The 21642-nt window shown below is 42.9% G+C and overlaps 2 protein-coding genes across 2 annotated transcripts; one reads left to right on the plus strand and one right to left on the minus strand.

Annotated features, from left to right (window-relative positions):
• The first annotated feature begins 4884 nt into the window (after positions 1–4884).
• Positions 4885–5664, plus strand: LOC146526637 (uncharacterized). The gene has a single exon (XM_085206906.1). It carries the CDS (start codon positions 4885–4887, stop codon positions 5662–5664), a length of 780 nt encoding a protein of 259 aa, XP_085063032.1.
• A 13158-nt stretch (positions 5665–18822) lies between these two features.
• Positions 18823–21642, minus strand: LOC146526638 (uncharacterized). Its single transcript, XM_085206907.1, has 3 exons — positions 20790–21642; positions 19981–20696; positions 18823–19545 (listed from the first exon to the last, which is right to left on the minus strand). The coding sequence occupies exons 1-3, from the start codon at positions 21640–21642 to the stop codon at positions 18823–18825; spliced, it is 2292 nt and encodes a 763-aa protein (XP_085063033.1).

Here is a 21642-nt window from a genome sequence, read left to right on the forward strand (position 1 = left end):
TCAGACCTAAACCTTTGCATTTCAGTTTTTTTTTGGTAATAGGCCAACTCAATTATTTTTTTAAAATAAATTATTTTTAGCGCTTCTGCTGATTGTGTTTTTAATAAGGTAGTTCTTTGCAGTTTTTGTTTCCTTTTCCTATCTATAGATGGATTGGATTTTTGTTCCAACTCTTTTTTTGGAATTTTCTTCAACATTTTCACCTGAAAAAAATAATTTTAATAAATATATCAATATACTTTTTGGTTAATTGTAAAATTTAGGATCTAGGCCTACCAAAATATTCAGCTGCTTCATCATATGGGTTTACATTGGGGTGTATTTGGTTATCCAAAACTGAGAGTATTTAGTACCACCACCTGTTTTCTTAATATTTTTCTGAAAAAATATTGAGGCAGTTAAAAACTATTTTAACATAAATTATAAGCTTGTATTACTATTTATTTGGTAAACATATAAAAATAGGATTTGAACTGGCATGTATTGGAAACTGTTCAACCGCCACAAGAGGTGATATTTTATGTTTCCCAAAATATATTTTTTTCCTATAACACTTTAAACCTGATCATCAGCACACTTCTTGAAATCTTTTAGTAGATTTTCACTTATAATAATCTGTAAACAAAAAAAATATTAACATGAAATTCCCACAACTCTTCTAAAAAAAATGATCTGTTTAGACATTATTAAAGTTTATTTTATCATTTAAATGAGGTATATTGTAACATTATAGATAGAGTTATATTATAAAAAATATAAATTATTTAATCATTTTAAAGTCTACATACACTTTCATTATTTGCCACTTCAACAACCACAGCTCGGCTTGGCTACTAGTCGATGGTTGTAAAGAAAAGTCTTCATTTGATTGAACAGACAATTGCTCCAAGTATCGTTTTCTAAACATTTATGTAATATTAATAATAATAATAATAATAATAATAATAATAATAATAATAATAATAATAATAACTCTTTATTGTACACCCAAGAAAAGACACAAAAATACAATAACATTATCTAAATGTACAAAAGGCGGCCTTATTGCTTAATAGCAATTTCTGCCAGGCAACCTTAAGGCAGAGGACATAGCAAATTAAGATAGGGGTAGGGTGCAAAAAAAATATAATTAAGGGTATAAAATAAATAACAATATATTTACCATACATAACACATACAAAGCATAAGTTACGGAACCCTAACCCTACGAATATGCTGACGTACCAAAGTACTCGCCTGATCTCAGGCGACCACCCAGCGATTTCTTCGAATTGTCCAATGCACCTGTGTTTTAATTCTCGTAATTATAATATCTTATTAGAAGTTAAAAACACTCTTTATTCTCACTTCGATTAAAGCAGTCGTTAGTTTTAAGAATAATTGTATTAATATATAATTAATAAATAATTAATAATTATTCGGTTTTTTTTCAATCCCTCGACTGCCGCAAACGTAATTGGCGCAGTCGGTAGGATTTTCGCGGGCCGGTTCGCGATCGGTTTAAATTAATTACTCGATAATTATCATCGCGTCGCGTGCCGCCCGGGTGGCTATCGAGCACCGTTCGAGAATCCAGAATCTACGGACCTGTGGCAGCCGGGAGTAGAATCCAGCCTTCGATTCAACTGAGAAGAGACCAGATAATGCAATTTATGTGAGTACATAAGAATTGTTCTCGTGTGGCTCCTTCCTATTCATAAGTTACCAAAATTTTCCATCCTAACACATCTAGGACCCGAGAGCCTCCATCTAGGCAGGCCCGTCGGTTAGGTATAGATAGATTAAGAAATATTAATTCGCAAGAAATAAAAAATTTAAATTTAGATTGTAGTTATTCTAATTTAATTAATTTAGTTAACATGTCTCACGATCCGGACACCATATTTAAGGCCCTCCGCCTTGTCCCGGAGTTCGACGGGAACCCAAATATTTTAACTCGATTTATTCAAATTTGTGACCATTTAGCGATCCAATATCTTAGTGAATTACCTGGTAGTGAATTTTCTAACGTATGTTTGTTAAATGGAATTTTAAACAAGATAACGGGCACAGCAGCAAGCAAAATTAATTCAAACGGAATACCCGATAGTTGGCTAGGTATTAAAACACTTTTAATTAATAACTTTTCCGACCAAAGGGATGAGACCGCCCTATACAATGATCTCTCCTTAGCCACACAAGGTAATAGAAGCCCTCAAGAATTTTATGACCATTGTCAAAATTTGTTTAGCATGTTAATGACCTATGTTACACTACATGAGACACTATCCACCACTATCGAAGCAAAGCGCGATTTATATAAAAAAGTAACAATGCAGGCCTATGTTCGTGGTCTTAAAGAACCATTAGGATCCCGCATTCGTTGTATGCGACCACCAACTATAGAAAAAGCTCTGGAATATGTACAGGAAGAACTTAATACTATGTACATGCACAGCCGTTACGAGGTTTCAAAATTTAACAAAACCGTAACGCTAGACCTAACGCTACTCACCACACATTCGCACCACGCACATTTCCACTAAGTATACCTATATACCAAAATAGATCTAACACACAGCCTTTTAAATTTAATAATGAACACCAACACCCTAGACTACCCACGCACACACAAAGAATGTTCGGTGCACCACCTCCGAACTACAACCCTAACAGTCATATGTTTAAGTTACCGCCTCGAAATAGTAACACACAGAAGCCCAATCAAGGCAATGGATTTCCTAGACCTATGAGCGGTGTGAGCCACTTTGTGTCTCGACCACTGCCACCAACACAGCATACACTTACAGGACATAATTGGTTAAAATACGGTAATCCTCCCCCGAGAAATTATTTTAAATCAAGGGAAATAAATTTTAATAACTTTGAAGACGATTACTCGTACGATTATTACACAGACTTTGAACCGTATTACAGTAACGAATACATAAAATACCCCTATGACTATGACTTATGTATATTAATTTCATGATTTTTTCGATGGACTCATAGGAACCGATTTGTTAGACAAATGGGAAGCAGTAATAGATAATAAAAATAAAACACTTATTACCAAGACTGCTTCAAACCCCATATACGTACATGACTCCCGTAATGTAAATTTATATGAAGATATAATCCCAGCAGGACAATCAAAATTGTTAAATATTCCTATTAATATACACGATGGCGAAGCATACGTAAAAGAACAAAAAATTTCAAATTGCATAATTAGTGAATGCCTTACGTCCGTTAAGAATAGCAGAGGTATCGTAGAAGTAAAAAATCCTAGTAGGAATGACGTAATATTCTCAATGGACCGAGCCGTCTATGCAAAAATTAATAATATCACTTTTAGATGCAATGAACAATCGCAACGTGTAAAAGACGTTCTGACGCGACTTCGTACAGAGCATCTTAACGTTGAGGAACGGAAAAATCTAGAAATACTATGTAGCCAATACGCTGACGTATTTTATCTAGAAGGCGAGCCTCTTACTTTTACAAATAAGTTAAAACACTCGATTAAAACCACCGACGAAGTCCCCGTCCACACAAAAAGCTATAGATACCCATATGTTCATAGACATGAAGAAGGAAGACAGACAGAAACAAATAGGTCAAATGCTCGATCAAGGAATAATAAGACCCTCTAATTCGGCATGGAGCTCACCTATTTGGGTGGTGCCTAAAAAGGTCGACGCATCCGGTAAAAGAAAATGGCGAATCGTTGTTGATTTTCGCAAATTAAACGAAAAAACAATAGACGATAAATATCCTATCCCCAACATTAACGACGTATTAGATAAATTAGGAAAATGTCAGTATTTTACGACTTTAGACTTAGCCAGCGGATTTTATCAGGTACAAACAGATCCTCAGGACATACATAAAACGGCATTTAACGTAGAAAATGGACATTATGAATTCCTTCGTATGCCCATGGGATTAAAAAATTCTCCGGCGACCTTTCAGCGAGTGATGGACGATGTGCTGAAAGGCCTACAAAACTCTATTTGCCTAGTCTATATGGATGATATAATGGAGAATAATCACTAATTTTAAATTCTAGCTCATCGTATTGTCTTTTAAAAACAAAAAATACTTGTGAAAGAATTATTTTGATACGTCTATTAGTTTTTGAGATATTGTCCTTTAAAGTAAGCGCGCGACGCGAGATTCCGTCGGGCCATATCCGACTCGCGTGACGTCACAGGTCTTGCAAAACTCGCTCGCTCAGTTCGTCTTCGTTCACTCGCAGTTCGCGCTCTTCTTTAGCTGGCGGTCCACCACAAATTTAGTTTCGTTTAATAAATAATATATAGGTATATTTTAAAAGAGAGAGAGAGGGCGCCACAGTGCCAGTGGTAACATCAGTTCCGCAATTTTTTTATGTTTTTAATTGCAAAAAGTATAAAAAGAGTGCTAAATCTCATGTAAAACGTGAAAAAGTGCTACAATTTACCAGGACAATATATAGTGTTTTCTTAAAAAGAGTGTGAGACTTGTAGAAACCGTTTTATCCGTGTGTACTTATAACGGTCAAAAATCCGTTGACGGTTTTCTAGTGTTTGTGATTAAGCGTTGAAAAGAACATTTGTGGACAATTTATTAAGCTACGCTATAAAGAAAACGAGCAAATAAGTGTCACAAATATTTTTCCATGTTCATTGTTGAATAAATTGCATTTCGTGACAAAAGTGTTAAAAGTAACTACCTCTAGCGACATCTATTGAGGAGTAGCAATAATTATATCCGAGTCACAACACATAATATTGATCATACGTAGTACTACAACTAGTGGACACAAGAGGGCGTTAATATATTAAAATAATCTTCTAAAATCAAAGTTCATATCGTACATAACCGAGCGAAATGGAAGAAATAAAAAATATGTTAAAAAAAATGCAAAAGGAAATAAGGCAGCAAAAAGCCGACATGCACAACATGCAGGAAAATATAAAAGAAGCAATTAACAAAAACATTGACGATAAATTTGCGAACTTAGAATCAAAAAATGTGCTTTTGGAACAAAAAATAGAAGTTCAGACTAAAAAAATTAATTATTTGGAGAGAAAATTGAGCCAGAGGGATCTTCTTATATTCGGAGTCGATGAGAGTGAAAAGTACTATTGGCAACTAGAGGAAAAAGTTCTCAACATAATAAATAAACAACTTAACATCAAATGTGCCAGCAACAACATCGAAAGCACGAGAAGACTGGGCAAAAAGGGCGAGAAAATAAGACCGATAGTCGTAACGTTGACCACCATGGCGCTAAAAATAAAAATTGTAAAAAATAAGAAAAAACTAGAAACAACACCATATTACATAAAAGAATATTTTCCCCCTGATATTTTAAACAAGCGAAAGGAACTCCAAATAGAAGTAGAGAAGGAAAGAGAGCAAGGCAGGTTGGCGATTATCAAGTATGATAAAATCGTTATACTAAAGGACCGAAATCAACAAACTGGGAAGCAAAATTATGAAAAAAAGAAAAGAGCTCTGTCAGTGTCACCTGAAACAGCCATATCTGACGCGGAAAAAGGAAAAGGAAATCCCACAAAGATTAATAAAACAAAATGCATGGATAAATACATCCTAAGACAACCTACGCTGCAATTGGCTCCCGAAAAGACAACCACACCAACTCAAGACTCAAGAGCTACAAAAACTCTTAGATAGCAACTAGCATCGGCCCCTCTTCCTCTCCCAAAACGGCCAGTCACCGCGGGAGAGAATGACTACAACCCTCCAATAAATCAAAATCTTTACATCTGTACTTTTAACGTTAAATCACTATTATCACAGCAGAGAATGATACTATTAAAATATTCATTACTAAATACTAAATACGACATATTAGGATTATCAGAAATTAGACGAAAAGGTAACGAAATCATCGAGGACGAAGATCACATTTTCTGTTACACAGGTATGATACAAGGGCAGCATGGGGTGGGTTTTTTAATTAAAAAGAAATATAAAAACAACATAATAAGCTACATAGGTATATCTGGTAGAGTTTGCATTCTGATAATGAAATTTGACACAGCATCGATTTCATTTATCCAAGTTTACGCCCCCACCTCCGATGCGCCAGATGAAGAATTAGACATTTTTTATAATCAAATAGAAGAGGCCCTAAAAATGGCAAGAGGTATCATTATTTTAATGGGAGACTTCAATGCAAAAATAGGCCAGAAAAAACTATCAGAACATTCCAATTCAATTATGGGAGCATACTGCTATGGAGAAAGAAACGAAAGGGGAGAAAAATTACTACAATTTGCATTTACTAACAAATTTACAATTATAAATACTATATTTAAGAAAAACATAAAAAATCTTTGGACTTGGACTTCACCCGATCATCAGTATAGGAACCAAATTGATTATATAATGAGTAGCAACTCAAAACTGGTGTCTAATATGGAAATTTTAAATAATAATACATTCCCAAGTGACCATAGACTACTGAGAGCTACAATACATCTGCGAAAGCAAAAGAAATGTAGAGCATCTTTTAGAGGAATGCAAACTGATCTATCAAGCGACGTAAATCAACAAGTATACCTCGAGAACTTGCTAGAGAAAACAAAACAAATACAATCGGAAAGTACAGAGAATGTAGAATCATTCAAGGCTCGGCTTTTAGTTCGTTCATATTTATTGTAGTGTACTGTCACGGCTCACATCCAGGACTAGCCTCAATGGCTGATGATGTATGCCAATGACATTACACTCATTGAAGAGAAGCAACTAATGCTGGACCGTAAAGTGAACCTCTGGAAGGGTGCGCTTGAGAACAGCGGTCTTAAACAAAATGTGTCGAAGACCGAATACATAGCCTGAGGGAGCCCGAACTCGAGCACCGTCCTTGTAGGTCCTGAGCCAGCCGTTAAGTTGGAAAAGTTTCAAGTACCTTGGATGCATGAGTCTGGAGGCATCGATCACGATGTCCATGGCTGGATAAGCGCTGCCTGGGCCAAATGGTGGGAGGTTATTGGTGTCGTGTGCGACCGCAGAATACCACCCAAGCTCAACGGGCTGATATATAAGAGCATCATCTGACTGGTTCTATTATTCGGCAGCAAATGTTGGCCAGCACTATCTCGGCACGCTGAGGAGCTTCACGTCACGGAAATGAAGATGCTGCAGTCTGACGCATTCGAGGTAGTCTTGGGGTCCATGACGTAGCGGATAAGCTCCAAGAGCGTGGCCTAAGATGGTATAGCAACGTTGCGCGCCGGCGTAGGAACTATGTCGGATGCAAGTTCCTTGCTATGTCTGTCCTGTCCCTGGAGCTGGACCTCCGAACGCCCAAGAATGCGGTGTTTGGATGTCGTGATGCAAGACATGAGTGCCAATGGTCGAACCACTCAGGACGTTATAAATCGTGTAAAGTGGAGTAGGTTAAGCAGGAAGGCAGACCCTGGCAACACACGCCGGGATTCGACGATGTAGCCCATTATAAATGCCATGGTATGTTTACAATCACCTCTGCTGGCGGCACAATCTTCGCAGATTACGTATAAACTTATTGCTTCTTTTCATTGCATTCCAAGCTGCAATAATATAGTTTAATACGTGCACGGTGTTCTGCTGTAATCTACATTTGGCAATACATACATAACCTACTCTTTTAACTTATACGTACGCAATAGCACGCAATAGTACGCATCACGACCATAACTCTCTCTTGCCGATCTTCAATAATCACAATAGAAATATTATTCAGATATACATGCGAGTATATAAAAATATTAAAAATGTACATTAAAAAAAAATTGTGCATGCTCAACTTACTCCATGAATTTAGTTATATTATTATTATATTATTTTCACTTATAAAACAATCTTACTACTTTGAACTTGAATAAAAAGTTTGGTACTTTTAACGCAAATAGCGTTACCTACAATATGAAACTAGTTAGGTTAGGTTACATTACAGTTTGGGGTGCTTGGTCGGATAACCTCCTCGTGTGTTCGCTCGCTGTTGGTCCTTTCTCGAATGCTTGTCATTCGGGGGGGACGAACAGCGTTGCGGGCCGGTGCACCCTGGGCGGCTAGTAATTGGTGCCCACAGGATTCGTCCTTGGGTAATGATTGCTAGCTGGCTAATAATCCGACGTGGTTCTCCGCGTGTCCTCTGTCATGCAGAGGACACAGTGTGAGGAACCGGAGGGCGCGCGTGGTGTGTACTCACCCTACCGCCACGCAGGTGCAATGCTGTGCCTGCGCCGAATATATCGGAACTCCACTCTTGGTTGCGGTCATGTCTCGTAATCAGGAGTGGAACCGAGGGCCTTGCCTTTACCGGCCGGGCTGCGAGGAAGAAAACCTCTATAAAAAATTACCCCAACCCAAGCGGCGAAGCAGCGCGAGGGGTTCATGGCTGATGGGGAGATCAGTCGCTACTGCTGGTCCCGCCAGGGTACCAGGGTACACCCTGGCGTAATAGGCTTATCCGAGTACAGGGGGCACTGCTCGGATGGACCGTTTTTCCCCCACACTCGTGGGATCAACATGGATATTTTAAATAAAAACAGAAATGATGAAGTGGAGTGCGTTGAGCCCGAGGAGGGCGGTGATATGAGATTGCCTGAGAAGGCCGGAGTAGTGGTGCTCGGGGTAGAGCAAGTTGTTGGAGTTGTTGCGGCGTCACAGGGTGAACATCGGAGAGTGTCTGTGTCGAGTGGCGTTGCGGAAGGGCCAGATGGTAGTGGCCAGTTCAGAGTTGGAGCGAGGGAACCAATAGTTGTTCTGAGCAGGTTGGACATTGGTGACGGAATGTCGACCGTTGATAGTGTCAGGTCGAGACGAGGGTCCGGGTCGTCATATGGACGGCTGTGGGGAGCGTCAGAGTCTAAGGACTCTGACACCTAGAGTTTTGTGTCGATGACTTCTCAGAGGTCGAAACTGCAGACACAATATTTGAAGGACAGGCGGAAGAGGCCTCGGAAGTCGATTGACCATTCGGGGTCCTCCGGTGAAGGCGAGCCAGACAGGCCGGCGCCAAAAATAGTGGCCAAGAGGAGAGTAAAAGGTGGGCCCAATAAAGAGCCCGAAAATGTCCTCAGTGAGGCTGCAAAGGAGTTGCAGCTGAGGACAGAACGAGAGGTGGCGGACAACGCCGCGGAGTTGCGTGCTAGAGCTAACTCTAGGCTATCAGACATGTCTCGGCAGTCCAATAAGGAGCAGGACGAAGCCAGACTCGCATCTGATCTACGTTATCAGGTGGCTGATAGCCTAGAAGTTATAAGGAAAGTTGCCACCAAGTCCGGTAACTTAAAGGGCACCTTTACCAGGGCCCTAAAGGAGGCTGCAAAAGCCATAGGCATGGCCGTGGACGAGTTGGCGCAGCGCACGGCGACAGAGGAGGTAGCGCAGCTGCGCGCTCATAATAACAAGCTGCGCTACGAAATGACGGAGTTAAGGAATGAGGTCAGTCTTCTACGGGCTGACCTTCAAAAGCAAAAGGGCCAAGTAGTGGTACCTGAGAAGGTTGTGCCTGGGCGTTCCGACGAGCTGATGCGGTCGATTATGATGGAGGTCGGAACCATGGTCAGCGCCAGGATAGAGGGCCTCGAGAGCCGACTTCTTCCAGAGAAGAGCATGCGCCCTCCGTTGGCTGCATCAAAGGGTGCCAATAGAGAGACTGCCACAACATCGGCGAGGGCAGAGGCCGTGACAACCACGCTCATGGCTCCCGCGAACCCTGCTCCCAAAAGAGGCCCTATGCCGGAGAGTGGCAAGGGTAAGGGCAAGGGAAAGGGGAAGGGCAAAAAGATCCTAGACCTGCCACAGCCACGCCCTTTACCAGCGGCGCCGGCTGACATGGCGGAGGGATGGAACGTGGTTGCCAGAAAGGGCAGTAAGAAGAAGGTTGCTGTTGCTCAGCAGGCCGGGGGAAAGAGGGGTGATAAGCCGTCAAAGGCAACTAAAGTGCCAAGGCTTAGACAGCCACGGTCGGCTGTTGTGGCGCTAAAGCTCCAACCGTGTGCAGTGGAGAGCAACGTCACTTACAGCCAAGTGCTCACCCAGCTCAAAGATAAAATAGACCTCGGTGAGCTGGGCATAGATGACATGAGGGTGGCCTCGACTGGTGCGAGGTTGCTGGAACTTCCGGGGATGAACTCAGGCGAGAAGGCCGATGCTCTTGCCCAAAGGCTGCGCAGTGTGCTGAGTGAGAGCGAGGTCCAAGTCACAAGACCCACAAAGTGCGCTGAACTGCGTGTGAGTGGGCTTGATGATTCTGTGACGTCAGAGGAGGTAGCGGCAGCTGTCAGCAGAGTCGGTGGCTGTAATGTCGACGCCATCAAGGTGGGGGAAGTGCGGCGTGATCGTGCTGGCCTTGGCACTGCCTGGGTCCGCTGTCCGGTGGTAGCTGCCAAGAAGGTTAGTGCAGGGCGACTTTTGGTTGGGTTTGTGTCGGCGAAGGTGACACTGCTGCAACAGCGTGTCCTGCGGTGCTACCGATGTCTCGAAACAGGACATGTAGCAGCAAAGTGCAGCGGTGTAGATCGGAGTTCTAACTGCTTCAGATGTGGACGTACCGGGCATAAACAAGCCACGTGCTCGGATGCTCCACACTGCCCGGCGTGCGAGGATGCACAGAGACCTGCAGACCATTTAGCTGGCAGTGCAACCTGCGCAAAAGTTTGTGCGCAGCATAAGCGCAGAAAAGGCGCGAGAGGAGAGGCGGCGAGACCCACTAGTCAAGCCCAACCTGACGCCCAATTTAGGGCCGCGGAGGAGCAGCCTATGCTCGAATAATAATGGCTGAACGAGTTCTGCAGGCGAACATCAACCACTGTGCCAGAGCCCAAGACTTATTGGTCCAAAGCTTGGCGCAGTGGTCGATACAAGTGGCGGTTGTTTCGGAGCCCTACAGCGTTCCCGACAAAGACAACTGGGTAGCCGACAACACCGGGGTGGTGGCTGTGATCACCCAGGTCGCCGCGGGCTCCCCGCCTTTCTCACGAGTAGAGAGGGGTGCGGGATGCGTCGCCGCACTTGTCGGCAACCTCGTTGTCGTAGGGGTCTACTTTTCCCCCAATCGAACTCTTGCGGAGTTTGAAGAGTTTCTCATTCGATTGGGGGAAATGGTAGAACGATTTCGTCCGGCGGAGGTGTTGGTGGCCGGCGATCTCAACGCGAAGTCCAGCGTGTGGGGCTCCGCAACGACGGATGTGCGTGGTGTGACGCTGTCCGAGTGGGTGATTGCCACCGGTTTGTCAGTACTCAACCGGGGGACGACAAACACGTGCGTGCGAAGGCTGGGCGGATCCGTCGTGGACGTTTCGTTCGCGAGCCCGGCCCTAGCGAGTCGTGTTCGGGGTTGGCGAGTGCTGGATGATGTGGAGACTCTCTCGGATCACCTTTACATCTCTTACGAGATCTCCACACATTCGGCGGTGCAACCAACCCTCAGTCCAACCTCGCGAGAGTGCGGACCGCGGTGGCAATTGGGTCGCCTCGACAGGCAATTGTTGGAGGAGGCCGCGATAGTGGAGTCCTGGCTGCCCCAGAGCTTGGCGTCTGCAGAAGACGCCGCATCCTGGGCGCAGGGGGCGCTGACGCGTATTTGTGACGCGTCAATGCCCCGTTCCGGGCGCCGCCCTCAACGGCGGCAGGTGTACTGGTGGTCGTGGGAGATCGCGCAACTGCGTACCATCTGCGTTGCGGCGAGACGCCAGTACAGCCACTATCGCAGGCGGGTACAGAAAGTGCAGGAGGAGGAAGACCGACTGTACCAATTGTATGTCGAGGCGAGAACGCGGTTGCAGGAGGAGATCGGTCGTGTGAAAGGCGAGTCACACGACCAGATGCTCGCGGGAATAGACCAAGACCCGTTGGGCACGCCTTACCGTATGGTACTTGGCAAGCTACGGGCTTGGGCTCCGCCACTGACGCAGACACTCCGACCGGACATTCTCCGAGGGGTTCTGTCGTCACTGTTCCCGCAGCGGGCCAATTTTACACCACCAACTATGGCCCGCCCTGCACCGCAAGAGGAGGAGGACAGCGTCGCACCACAGGTGGAGGAAGAGGAGCTGGAGGAAGCAGTTCGCCGATCTCGCGGCAAGAGCACCGCACCCGGCCTTGATGGCGTTCCCGGGAGGGCGTTAACTCTGGCCCTTAACATCCTTGGGCCCAGAGTGAGAGGACTATTCTCTGCCTGTCTGGCTCAAGCCATAATTCCACAGCGGTGGAAGACAGGCAGGCTAGTCCTCCTTAAGAAGGAGGGTCGCCCGGCGGACTCGGCCTCGGCCTACAGGCCAATTGTGCTCTTGAGCGAGATCGCCAAACTCTTCGAGCGGGTTGTCACGAGGAGGTTGCAGCGTCACATGGAGCGGACAGGTCCGGACCTCTCGGACCTCCAGTATGGCTTCCGCAGGGGGCGCTCGACGGTGGATGCCATACTGAGGGTGAAGTCCCATGCGCAGGATGCGGTGGCCCTGGGCGATGGAGTCTTGGCGGTGTCTTTAGACATCGCCAACGCCTTTAACTCCCTGCCCTGGCCCTGCATTGAGGAGGCACTTGTCTATCACCGCGTGCCTCCATACCTGCGCCGCGTCATCGGGGCTTACCTGTCCGGGAGATCCGTGACGTTTCCGGCTCCTGGAGGAGGATGGGAGGCGTTTGAAGTGTCGTGCGGTGTTCCACAGGGCTCGGTTCTCGGGCCACTCCTGTGGAACATCGGGTACGACTGGGTGTTGAGAGGCGACACCCTACGAGGAGTTGGAGTCCTCTGCTACGCCGACGACACGCTGGTCTTGGCGCAGCAGAGGACTTATCGCGAGGCAGCAGTGCTCGCAACGGCCGGAGTGGCCGACGTCGTCGGCCGAATTAGAAGGTTGGGTCTGGAGGTTGCCCTGAACAAGTCCGAGGCATTATACTTCCATGCTCCTCGAAAGGGCCCACCGGCAGATGCCCACATCGTCGTCGGTGGCGTCCGTATCGACGTCAAGAGGAGTATGAAGTACCTCGGACTTGTTCTAGACGGTCGGTGGAGTTTCCGGGGCCACTTTACATCCTTGGCCCCGAAACTGTTGAAGACAGCGGCGGCATTAGCGCGCCTTTTGCCCAACGTCGATGGGCCGAGCGCCTCTAGCCGTCGGCTGTACACCGGAGTGGTCCGATCGATGGCGCTCTACGGTGCTCCCGTATGGGCGGACGCCCTGGATCGGCACAACATCACTCTGCTGCGACGTGCGCAGAGGGTGATGGCCATCCGGGCGATACGGGGGTACCGGACCATCTCCGGTGAGGTGGCGTGCGTGCTGGCTGGAGTCATGCCGTGGGATCTGGATGCTCTGTCTCTGGCGTCGGTCTATTGCCGGCGTCGAGGCCTAGCGTCCGGGGAACCGGCTAGCCCAGCACGCGCCGAGGAGGAGCGGGAAGCCGCATTAGAAGTGTGGGAATCCCGGCTGGCGACACCATCTGCCGGCCGGTTGACGATCGAGGCGGTTCGTCCAGTTTTCCGCCAGTGGTTAGCGCGGCGTCACGGCGTCCTAACCTTCCGCACGACGCAGGTGCTCACGGGGCATGGTTGCTTCGGGGGTTACCTGTGTCGGATCGCTGGGAGGGAGCCCGACGCTCGCTGCCACCACTGCGACGACTGCCTCGACGAGACGGCCCAGCACACGTTGGAGGTGTGCACAGCCTGGGCGTCTCAACGTCGCGCTTTGCGCGACGTCATCGGGGACGACCTTTCCCTGCCGGCCGTGGTCAAGGCCATGGCCGGCAGCGAGACGTCGTGGGATGCGGTCTCATCCTTCTGCGAGGCAGTGGTGCTCGAGAAGGAATCGGCGGAACGGGCGAGGGAGGCTTTTGCCGAAGTCGCCATCCGCCGTAAGAGACCGGGTCGCCGGAGGGCGGCACACGACCGCCGCCTTCCGCCCTAATGTGCCAGAGGGCGGTCAGCTTGGGGAAGCTGGCCGCCTACCTACCTGGCCCGAGTAGGCGCGCGCAGGTTGCTCCCGCGCGCTACTCCGAGCAGGCCGTCGAGGGTGCCCACACACCCTTGACTCCGCGACGTGCCTAGCAGGCTCCCGCCGCCGCGATTCGTGGACGATTCTAGTCCCCGCGTCTCGCGGCCAGTGGCGGTCGAGGAGGAGCACCGTGAGGTTTTAGTGGGTATGCGGACGGCCTACATCTGCCAAGTCCGCGAGTCCCACATAACCCGCTCGAGTCCCCACTCGGGCCGGTATCCGTAACAGGATTTCCTCACGAAAAAAAAAAAAAAAAAAAAAAAAAAAAAAAAAAAAAAAAAAAGGTTACATTGCAGTTTTAAATAAATAATTTCAAATTAAATAACGTAAGATAGTTATTATCTATATCTATACCCCAAATTGAATTAATATTACTAGTTAGACAACAAAACTTATCTTCGCATTTTTAGTCCTCGCATTTCTGTGGCGACGAAATCACTATTTTCCGATAAATAATCGGCAACCATAAATCTATCTATTACAGGTAGGTTATCCGATTGACCTTTTTCGAATCCTTCATCCATTTTAATTAATTGTATTAACACTAAATACAATCGAGTAACAAACAAACAAAGTACTGCGCGAGATCTCCTATCACCGTTGGCAGACCCTGTTAGCGGCATTTGAAATTTTTGCAAACTTCAAATGCCTGTAAAATCATAACTACTTGGTTTTTTTTAATGAAACACAAACTAGTGTATTTGTATACGTAAAAACTTTACTGTAACGAACTTTGAAGTATTATTTCATACCTATTACCATTCCTCATTGTCTATAGTACATCCTTACAGGAGCATATAGTGAATTTAAGTAAAGTTTTTCAGAGACTACGAGAATCCAACTTTAAAATCCAAATGGATAAGTCAGAATTTTTAAAACGAGAGACAGCTTTTCTAGGTCATATTATAAGTGCAGACGGAGTTAAACCTAACCCCGAAAAAATAGCTGCAATAGAAAAATATCCCATACCGAAAACATCAAAAGAAATAAAACAATTCCTAGGCTTAGTTGGATATTATCGTAAATTTATTCCAGACTTCGCAAAATTAACAAAACCCCTTACACAATGTCTAAAAAAAGGTAGGAAAATCATTTTAAATGACGAATACATATCTAGTTTTGAAAATTGTAAAACAGTTTTAACAAATGACCCAATACTTCAATACCCCGACTTCAATAAAGAATTTAACCTCACAACTGATGCATCCAATGTGGCTATAGGTGCTATTTTATCACAAGGCCCTATAGGATCCGATAGACCAATTTGCTATGCCTCTAGGACCCTTAACGACAGTGAACAAAACTATAGTACCATAGAAAAAGAATTATTGGCTATAGTCTGGGCAACAAAGTACTTTAGGCCTTACTTATTTGGAAGGAAATTTAAAATAGTTACAGACCATAAACCATTGCAATGGATGATGAACCTAAAAGAGCCAAATTCACGGCTTACGAGATGGCGTTTACGATTAAGCGAATTTGACTATACAGTGATATATAAAAAAGGTAAGAGTAATACTAACGCGGACGCTCTCTCTAGAATAGAAATACATGCAAAAGAAACAAATTCATTAATAGACGAAATCGACGAATTAAATTCCCTATTAGGCAATCCGTCCGATACCTTACGCAGGGTATCAAATTCCTCTACGGTATCGGTTCCTGAAAGATTAAACTCTTCAACAATAGCCGCCTCTCATCGATCTAATTCCTCTACGTTAACGGCAGACAGTAGTCACGATAGACCTCTTAATAAATTTCATAGACCTTTCGATCTATTAAATGGACATTTTGACCCCCGAGACTGTCTTGACCTTGACCTCATTCGACAAATGTTACAACAATACTTACAGACCTATAAAGAGCGGATGAAAAAAGAGTACGACATCATTAACTAATCATCCCTTAGTGACCGAACGACCCTTATTGAAAATAGAAATAATACACGCGAACCTGAGATAGAATATGCACCCGATCCATTAGCTGAAAGACAGAAAACAGCCCCTAGATATACACAAGACACTGTCCTTGTCGATTTACCCATACATATTTACACTAAAAAGAAACGTGGTCCTATGGCAAAATCGCGACTAAAGCGAATCCCTAAAGCAGCAAATTTGTTACAGGATCCTAGTGTTTGCGATGCTACCCCTGGTACATTTTCAGGACATTAAATTCGCGGACATTAAATCTAAAAAGATAGCACACACAGTCTACAGAATCATTTACACAATTATAAAAATCAATTACTTAGGTACATGCCATTAGATATTATTCAGTATATGAAATACAGATAAATTACTTGCTTAACAAATTAGACGAGATATTACTTCAAATTAAATCCTTACAACCCACTAGATCTAAAAGAGGAATCATTGATGGACTCGGAACAGTTATAAAAAGTATTACAGGGAACTTAGACTATACTGATGCTTTAAAGTATAACGAAGCTATAAAATTATTAGAACATAATCAAGAGAAAATTACAAATAAAATTAATAATCAATTAAGCATAAGCAAAGAATGGATCACTAAATATAATAGCGTTTTGACTCAACTAGTAGAAAATCAAAGTAAAATTTAGTACCTTAATGTTAATACTTTCTAACAAAATGAATAATGGTTTGACTTTAATTAAATATGCGAAATTTGGCCAACTATTAGTAATATTAAGTGAAAACATAGACGATTTAAGGAACGAATTATTAAGAATAGAAAATAGTTTAGCTTTTATACATGCATCAAGCATGCACCATTCTATGATTAGTATAGATATATTAAGTTCAATGATAGACAAGCTTAAGACTATCTACGGAAAAGATAGTATTTTAAATTTAGAATTAAGAGAATATTATAATATAATTCAACCGGCTTCTTACTATGCTAATAAGCAAATAGTTTTTATATTCCGATTTCCTATTATTTCTAAGGATATTTTTTTATTATATAGATTAGCAGTAGTACCTAATAAAAAATCACAGGCTCTTATCCCATCCTCTCCTTTCATTGCAACAAACGATAATTCATTCTTGTACATAGAGGCCGAATGCCCGAAACATAGCAGCTGGTATCTCTGCCAAGTAGAACTCAACCATCAGATACGTACAAATTCCGATTGTATCCACGAGCTAATTATTAACCAAATATTGAAAGAATCTTGTCACTTAACTACAGTTAATCTTTTACGAGGATCTATGGAGAAACTAGACGATATGCACTATATTATATCGTTTCCTGAGAATCAAAAGATACAAATATCATGCAATGAACACGAATTTACATCATTAAAAGGCAGCTACCTTATAACTATTCCCCTAGGATGCCAAATTATATCCGAAGAATTTACGTTAATCAACGACAACAACGAAATAAGAGGACAGCCCTTAAAATTGATAAAGATATCCGATGAAATTGCTCACCTAGATACAACTATTAATATATCATCTATAAATCTTCATGGACTCCATAGACTCAAAGATAAAATTGTGATGCAATCACCGCTACACATTGAACACGAAAAAGATACTACAGTATATCATACAACCATACCAGTATACGCAATATTATTCAGTGCAGGTGCACTTATCATTTTATTACAATATAAAAAGTATAAGAAAACTATTGGAAAGAATGAGGAAAGTTTGGAAAATGGAGATAACCCAGAAGATCCTAAGGAAGCGTGTACTCCGGCAACTTTTTCACTCAACATTCTCAAATAGTTGCCTCTCTAGGGGTGGAGGAGTTATGGAACCCTAACCCTACGAATATGCTGACGTACCAAAGTACTCGCCTGATCTCAGGCGACCACCCAGCGATTTCTTCGAATTGTCCAATGCACCTGTGTTTTAATTCTCGTAATTATAATATCTTATTAGAAGTTAAAAACACTCTTTATTCTCACTTCGATTAAAGCAGTCATTAGTTTTAAGAATAATTGTATTAATATATAATTAATAAATAATTAATAATTATTCGGTTTTTTTTCAATCCCTCGACTGCCGCAAACGTAATTCATACATAAATAAATATAACCGTATCAATATACATACATACAAATACATACACACATATATATATATATATACTACATACATACATAGATAAAGATAAGAACTAAATGGTAAGAATAAAATGTAAAATGGCAGAAAAAAAAAGGAAAAGAACCTAAGTCTGGTATGGTTCTTTAAATCTGGCGTTCCGAGCACGCCAGTTGAGCACATATCACTTCGCCAATGTCACGTTGTATGGAGAAGACACGAAGGAGGTTGTACGGTAAAAAATAGACAATGTTACACGATAGGAAAATACATGTAGAAAAAAAAAGATCCAGTTAAAAATTGCCTTCACCTACAAATAAAGTTAAAATTAGTATAATACATTATATACATAACACAGAAATTAGTAATAAGAAATATAATACAAAGGTTAGCTTATAATTTAATTTTGTTATATCTAATATATTTACATAAAAATTTACAAAGAGGACTAAACACAAACATTAACAAACATTGAACATTAAGAGGACGGGGAACTTTATGAGGAAGGACGTCGTATAAGGGACGGATTAGCTTCGGGCAAGTGAAAAGGATGTGAGGAGGGGAACCGTCGTCTAGGCCACATTCACACAGTGAGTAGTCCCTGACCCTGATCTTAGCTAGGTGCACAGGCGTACATGCATGTCCTAGGCGCAAGCGACAAATAGTTGATATAATCCTCCGTTCAGTAAATCTTTGGGAGAAAAACCAAGGTCGCCTGGGGATATTAGGTTGAATAGCACCATAGAATTTACCTTTCTGAGATTTTGACAATTCCCAGAATTCAGACCATGACACATCCAAATGAGTTAATGCAAGAGACAACAGATCCTGGGCCGAAATAGAATAAGATCTGAATTATCACACTGGACGGCCAATTTTGCGCACGAGTCTGCAGATTCATTCCCACTTATTCCAGAATGACCTGGAATCCATGCCAAAGTAACATCCAAACCCTTTAAATAACATGAGTACAGTTCTTCACGAATCCTTAAAATAATTGAAGACCTTAGTTTACTATGAAATGGATTTCCCTTTATAGCCAATATGCAACTTAAAGAGTCAGTACAAATAACAGTCTGTTTAAAGTCATGGGAGTCTGTGAAACGGATTGCTTCTAACAAAGCAACAGCCTCTCCAGTAAACACAGATGATTCGGGAGGACATTTAAATTGTAATATAATTTTGAATTTTGGTATCCAGCAAGCTGCACCAACACAGCTTTCTTTTGAAAGCTTTGATGCATCTGTAAAGATGAGGATGTGATTTGAAAAATTTTCATTTACTATGGATTGAAATTTTGTGTTGGTGTCAGCAGCTCCCTTGGTTAGACCAAGATTAGTGATAACAGAAGGATGGTGCACTAAAGCTTTATAAGGTGTACAGAATAAAGGATTAGATGGAGAAGAGGACAAGGGATGGGGAAGAGAAGTAAATTTCAGGAAACTATTGAGCAAGTAGGGTAGGGGCCTGCCCGGAGGAATGAGGTCCGCTAAATCAGATAGCTTGGACCATAGAGGGTGGGATGACAGCTGTAACATTTTACCAACAAACCGATCACACAGGAATTGGCGACGGATAGGATAGGGAGGATCAACACACTCAACCTGCAGTGCGTTGGTGGGAGAAGACTTCATTGCACCTATAATAATTCGTAGGCATTTGTATTGGATTCTATTGAGTTTTTCAGTAGCAACTTTGTTAAAGGGGTCTAAAACAAATAATCCGTAGTCAATGTGACTACGGATAATGGCATTGTACAGTAGTTTGAGAGTATAAGGGTGTGCACCCCACCACACACCAGACACAGCTCTTAAAGCGTTGATGCCGTTTTCACATTTTTTACTCACATGTTCAGCATGGGCAATTCCGTTCAGTCTTTTATCGAGAATCATGCCTAAGAATTTAACATTTTCTGCTAATTGGATAATATTATTACCGCAATAAATTTGAAAATCAGGAGTTACTCTCTTTTTGGAAAATACTACCGCCCGGCACTTTGCTACTGATAGTGCCAAGCCATGATCAGAGAGCCATTGGTTTAAATAGTGTAAAGCAGTATTCAGACGATAAGTTATGTCCTCCACAGATTTTGAGCTGTAGTAAAGGACGATGTCATCAGCGTATTGAAGAATGTTACAAAAACTATTGACAGACAATTCAAGGTCATGAGTGTATAAATTATACAACAGAGGACTTAGAGCAGAACCTTGAGGCAAACCTTTCCAGACAAGTCTGGGAGGTATAGTAAGAAGTGGATGTTTCACAGATATTGATCTACCGGTCAGCAGATTACATACGAAATGAGCCATCCTCGGCGGAATACTCAGCTGGTGCAATTTTTGCCTGAGTACCGGAAGAAGAACATTATCATATGCAGATGCAACATCTAGAAAAACACCAACCAAATACTCTCCTTTGGCATACGCTCGTCGAATGTCTGTAGTAAAAACACTGAGACTATCTGTGGTACTTAACCCCTTTCTGAAGCCAAACTGAGAGGGTGCTAAGATATTTCTGCTCTCCACTATCCACTCCAAACGATTTTTTATAAGCCGTTCCATAATTTTTGATAAAGCAGAAGCTAGAGCAATGGGTCTGTATGAATTAGGATCAGAAGGAGATTTTCCAGGTTTTAGGATGGGAATAACATTTTGGAACTTCCAAGATTCGGGGATGTTACCTGATTGAAATATGTTATTGATTAAATTTAAAAAGTGCCTCTTAGACTTCTCATTTAGTCTAGCAATAAAAGAGTAAGAGATACAGTCCTCACCTGGACTTGTATCTCTTAAATCCGTTAAGACATTTTTGAGTTCTTCGAACGAAAAATTTGCATCCATTTCATCCGAAGATTCAATCAGTGGGGATACAAATAAATCATAAGATGGTACAAAGGGAGGAGCAAGTTTGTTAGCAAAATCATTAAGCCATAGGGAGGGATTATTGGAAGTAGGACTGGAACTATTGTTAAGAGAACGACGAAATCTCCTAACATTCGTCCATACAAGTGAGGAAGGAGAACGAGGACTAAGGGATTCACAAAAATTAGTCCATCCAAGTTTTTTCTTTTTCCCAGTTAAGTTTCTAAATTTCGCATCACTGCGCTTGTACTCAATGTAATTCTCCATAATCATACAGGCAGCATATGATTCTTCGGCAAATGTTCGCCGATCGACAGAATCAGAGCATTCCTGATCCCACCAGGGATTGAAATGCATCCAATTCTGAATGGAGTGTTTTTTAGGGATATGCAAGTCAGCTGCAGACAAGATGGCAGAGATAAAACGATCATAGCAAAGAATGATATTCTCAAAATTACCGAATTCAGGAAGATTGCCCAGCATGCAATCCACAGAGTCGGCATACTCTTTCCAGTTAGCTTGTTTTAAATTATATTTAGAGGAAGAATTTAGAGGGGGAGCAGGGGAATGTCTATTATGTATAGAGAGGAGTATAGGGAAGTGGTCACTACCGTGGGTAGAAGGAAGAACAGACCATGATAGCTGGGAAGCAAGAGAAGGAGAAGATAAGGAAAGGTCAACAGCGGTCTTAGGATTCTGATTTGGATTAACCCTACGAGTCGGAGAGCCATCATTGAGAATGCAAAGAGATACATAATCAATCAT

The sequence above is a fragment of the Heliconius melpomene genome, unplaced genomic scaffold (genome assembly GCF_056956725.1).
Source record: "Heliconius melpomene rosina isolate 202511_hmr_F unplaced genomic scaffold, ASM5695672v1 Hmr00218, whole genome shotgun sequence".
NCBI lineage: Eukaryota > Metazoa > Arthropoda > Insecta > Lepidoptera > Nymphalidae > Heliconius > Heliconius melpomene.